This window comes from Octodon degus, unplaced genomic scaffold, assembly GCF_000260255.1.
Source record: "Octodon degus isolate 3935 unplaced genomic scaffold, OctDeg1.0 scaffold00122, whole genome shotgun sequence".
Lineage (NCBI taxonomy): Eukaryota > Metazoa > Chordata > Mammalia > Rodentia > Octodontidae > Octodon > Octodon degus.
In genome coordinates this window covers 8,454,585-8,457,962 of record NW_004524698.1, presented here as the reverse complement: position 1 = coordinate 8,457,962, position 3,378 = coordinate 8,454,585, and the positions used below count along the sequence as shown (strand labels likewise).

General features: G+C 51.8%; 1 protein-coding gene across 1 annotated transcript in view; it reads left to right on the top strand.

The window, feature by feature from the left end:
• The first annotated feature begins 299 nt into the window (after positions 1-299).
• Positions 300-3,378, top strand: part of Usp22 (ubiquitin specific peptidase 22) — a 34,541-nt gene continuing 31,462 nt past the window's right edge. Inside the window, exon 1 of the mRNA XM_004640339.3 lies at positions 300-972. Coding sequence (XP_004640396.2) covers positions 802-972 — 171 coding nt within the window. The 5' untranslated portion in view covers positions 300-801. The remainder of the gene's footprint in view (positions 973-3,378) is intronic.

The window sequence follows — 3,378 nt, the reverse complement described above, 5'->3', positions numbered from 1 at the left end:
AGCTGTGGCAGTTGCAGAGCCTTGCAGAACGTCCCCACATAAGGAGCTCCTGCTGCTAAAGGAACTGACCGTGGTCAAGAAAAGCCCTGAACCCGAGTAGGAGAAAGTTCAGCTCTGGCACCGTCCCCGCCCACGGCCCCGCCTCTTTGCGGCAGAGATCAGCCGGTGTAAACCAGTTTTGCTCCTTGACTGACACTCCACCTTACCCAATCCTTAGCAAGTCTCTACCTCCCTAGTGCTTGGTGAGAGACTGGGAACGTCCAGGCGTCAGCATCCCAGAGGACGCTTCTGAATCCGACGGACTGTACAATCAGCCTATGACAGCGGCGCGACCTGCTTCAGGCTGGCCCAGAACCAACGGCAAGGTGCAGGGGCGGGTCTTGTTGGCTCCCCAGCCCCACAGCCCAAGTCTCCAGGGAGCTTCGGGCGAGCGAAGAAGCGCGAAGGCGGGGCAAGGGGCGGGGCTAGACGCCAGCCAGCACCTGCGCGTTGCGCAGCGCCCACGGGCCAGGGTGACGTAATCTCCGCCCACGTTACCCCGCCCACGCCGCCCTCTGCGAACCGGGAGACAGAAACGCTGGCCGCCCGCGGTGGCCGCAGCTCGGGGGCGGTGCCTGCTTGGCCGCCGCATTTTCTCGGCGCTCACGCAGCGCTTTGTCCGTCCGCACCCGGACCGCCGCGCTTTGTTCCCGGCACCCGTGCCTCGGCCTGCCGGGTACACGCTCGAGCCGTTCCGCCGCGCTGGCGTCCTCCTCGCCCCCTTCGCCGCCAGCCCCCGCGCGTGGTCGGGCCTTGCCCACCATGGTCTCGCGGCCCGAGTCGGAGGGCGAGGCCATGGACGCCGAGCTGGCGGTGGCGCCGCCGGGCTGCTCGCACCTCGGCAGCTTCAAGGTGGACAACTGGAAGCAGAACCTGCGAGCCATTTACCAGTGCTTCGTGTGGAGCGGCACGACGGAGGCCCGCAAGCGCAAGGTGTGACTCCCCACCGCCCCGGCGCCCGCGGTCTTGCAGCGCGTGGGGCTTTGGGCTTTCGGATGGGAAGAAAGGACCTTCCGTTCCGGCGCTTTTGGGGGAACGCGCGCCCTGAGAGGGGAAGTGGATTCTCCCAGCCCTGCCCCTCCCCCTCAGTGGCTCCGGGTGGGGGATGGGGACGGGCCTGTGGCGGGTGTCCGGTGGGCGGGCCTGCGTGGGAATCCTGGGACTGTGGGCAGGGTGTTCGGTTTTCCGCGCTCCGTTTACAACCTTCCTGGGCTTGCAGGGTGCGAGACCGGCTCCAGCCGGCGGGCCTCTGTGGCTGTGATCCTTGCAACGGTTTTGAGGCTCCGTGGCACCGGACGGGGTGCCCATGCGAGCAGGTCGCGGCCAGACTTCCGTGTGGGGGCGCGGGCCTGCGCGCTGGACTGTGGCCTTTCGGTTGTCTGAAGTGCTGGGCGGAGCGCCCCCAGGTCCAGGAGTCTGCGGAAACAGACCCAGGGCGGTGGCAGCGCCTTTTTTCTCCACCTAAAATGTAGAGTGGAGGAAGGAAGGAGCGGGTGGGCGGATGGAAGCCGAGTTAGGCCTGTCCTATGGAGAATCACGTCGCCACATCCACTGCGGATTTGTTTTACCTACCTAGGAATGCGTTTAAAAGATTAGGCTGACGGGAAGGTGGGGCTTGTGTTTTCTGCTATGAGTCTAAATAGGAGCCATTAAGAAAGTAATATTTAGGGTTCACATTCCCAAACAGGTTTATTAATGATTTGGAAATTAGAAAATGGTAAAATCTTTGTCTGTGTAAATTTTTTATTTATTTATTTTCATTTTTTGGCGGAACCCGGGATTGAACTCAAACCCTTGTGCTTGCCAGGGAAGCGCTTATTCCACTGAGCCATCTCCCCAGCCCCCGTCTGTGTAAATTTTATTTACCTGTTAAACACGATTTTGCAGATACAGACCCAAATTGGGGGTTGTGAGGTTTCCATCTTCAGTAGCATTTCTTAACAGGATAACGAACATCCATTGGGGTTGTAGGCCATTTTAAGTGTTAATATTTCTTTCAGAATAGACTAAAATCGGATTGAATATAATTTTTATTATCAGACTGAGATTTTATTTATTTTATTTATTTTCAGACAGATTTTTGCTAATGGATTTGTATACCTTTAATGCCAGATTGAAATTGATGTGCTACAAGTGATACTCTTACTGTTTTATATTGTTAACTCCTGGATTAAGACATGTGATATCCTCGTTTCCTTTTCTTTCATTCTTTTCTCTCTCTTCCCTTGGTAATTTTTAACAGAATTAAGGGAGTCAAGTTTAGGGGGCCGGGGAGATGGCTCAGTGGAATAAAGTGTTTCCCTGGCAAGCGCAAGGGTCTGAGTTCAATCCCCAGTTCCACAAAAAAAAAAAAAAAAAAAAGAGTCAAGTTTAAACCAACCATAGCTATTTAAATTTACTAAGGAAAGGAATTACCTTTATTTTAGTTGATATGTATAATTTATTTAATTTTTAATTTGGATTGCTTAGGTTTTTATTTTATTTATTTTTGTATTTTTAGAGAAGGGTCTACAGGGTGTTTAGGGTCTCACTACTAAGTCAGACTCATAGTGTCTGCCTGTTTACAGCCTCCCAAGAGCTGGGATTCCAGGCAAGCACCAAGGGTCATTGGTCTCCTTCCCACCCCCAGGCGCCTTTGATCCGCAGAACTATTTGGCCAGCCCCAGCCGGGATTGTTTAGTTTGAAAGGTGTTGATTCACATCTATATTGTTTTCTAGTAAGAATTTGAGATATGGATGGCATTAATAAATGTTTCTTAAGATTTAGGGCTATCAGTTATGTGCCACTCTTTGATGATGTACTGGCAGCGAACTTGAATCAATTTTTTCTCTGATTTGAGTGGAGTCTTTTTTTTTATCATGTCTTGTATAACTACATTGCTAGCAAAGGAAGAGTTGGGTTCAGAAAGAGTTTAATCTTGATTAGCAGTAACATATATTGCATAGAATTTCTAGCAGATCTATAGGCTGAAGATATGATTAGCTTTAAGGCTTGAATACTTGAACTTTAGGGCAAATAATAAGGCCGACCAGATAGCTTCAGTGGACTAAAGCGCCTTCCTAGGCAGAGTGCAGCGGCCCTGTGTTCCATCCCTAGCCTTCGTGCCAGGCCCTGCCCCTGTGGTTCCCTGAGATGGGGATTGAGACTGGGTGTGGTGGTGGTGCAAGCCTGTAAGCCTGTGCTTGGGAGGCTAAAAACAACATTACTATGAGTCCGATCTATGTAGTGAGACCCTGAAGACCCTGTACTAAATAAATAAAAAATAAATTTAAAGAATAATAAAATAGGGGGCCTGGCCCTAGCTCAGGCCTTTAAGTGGCTGCTTCCACAAAGCTGTC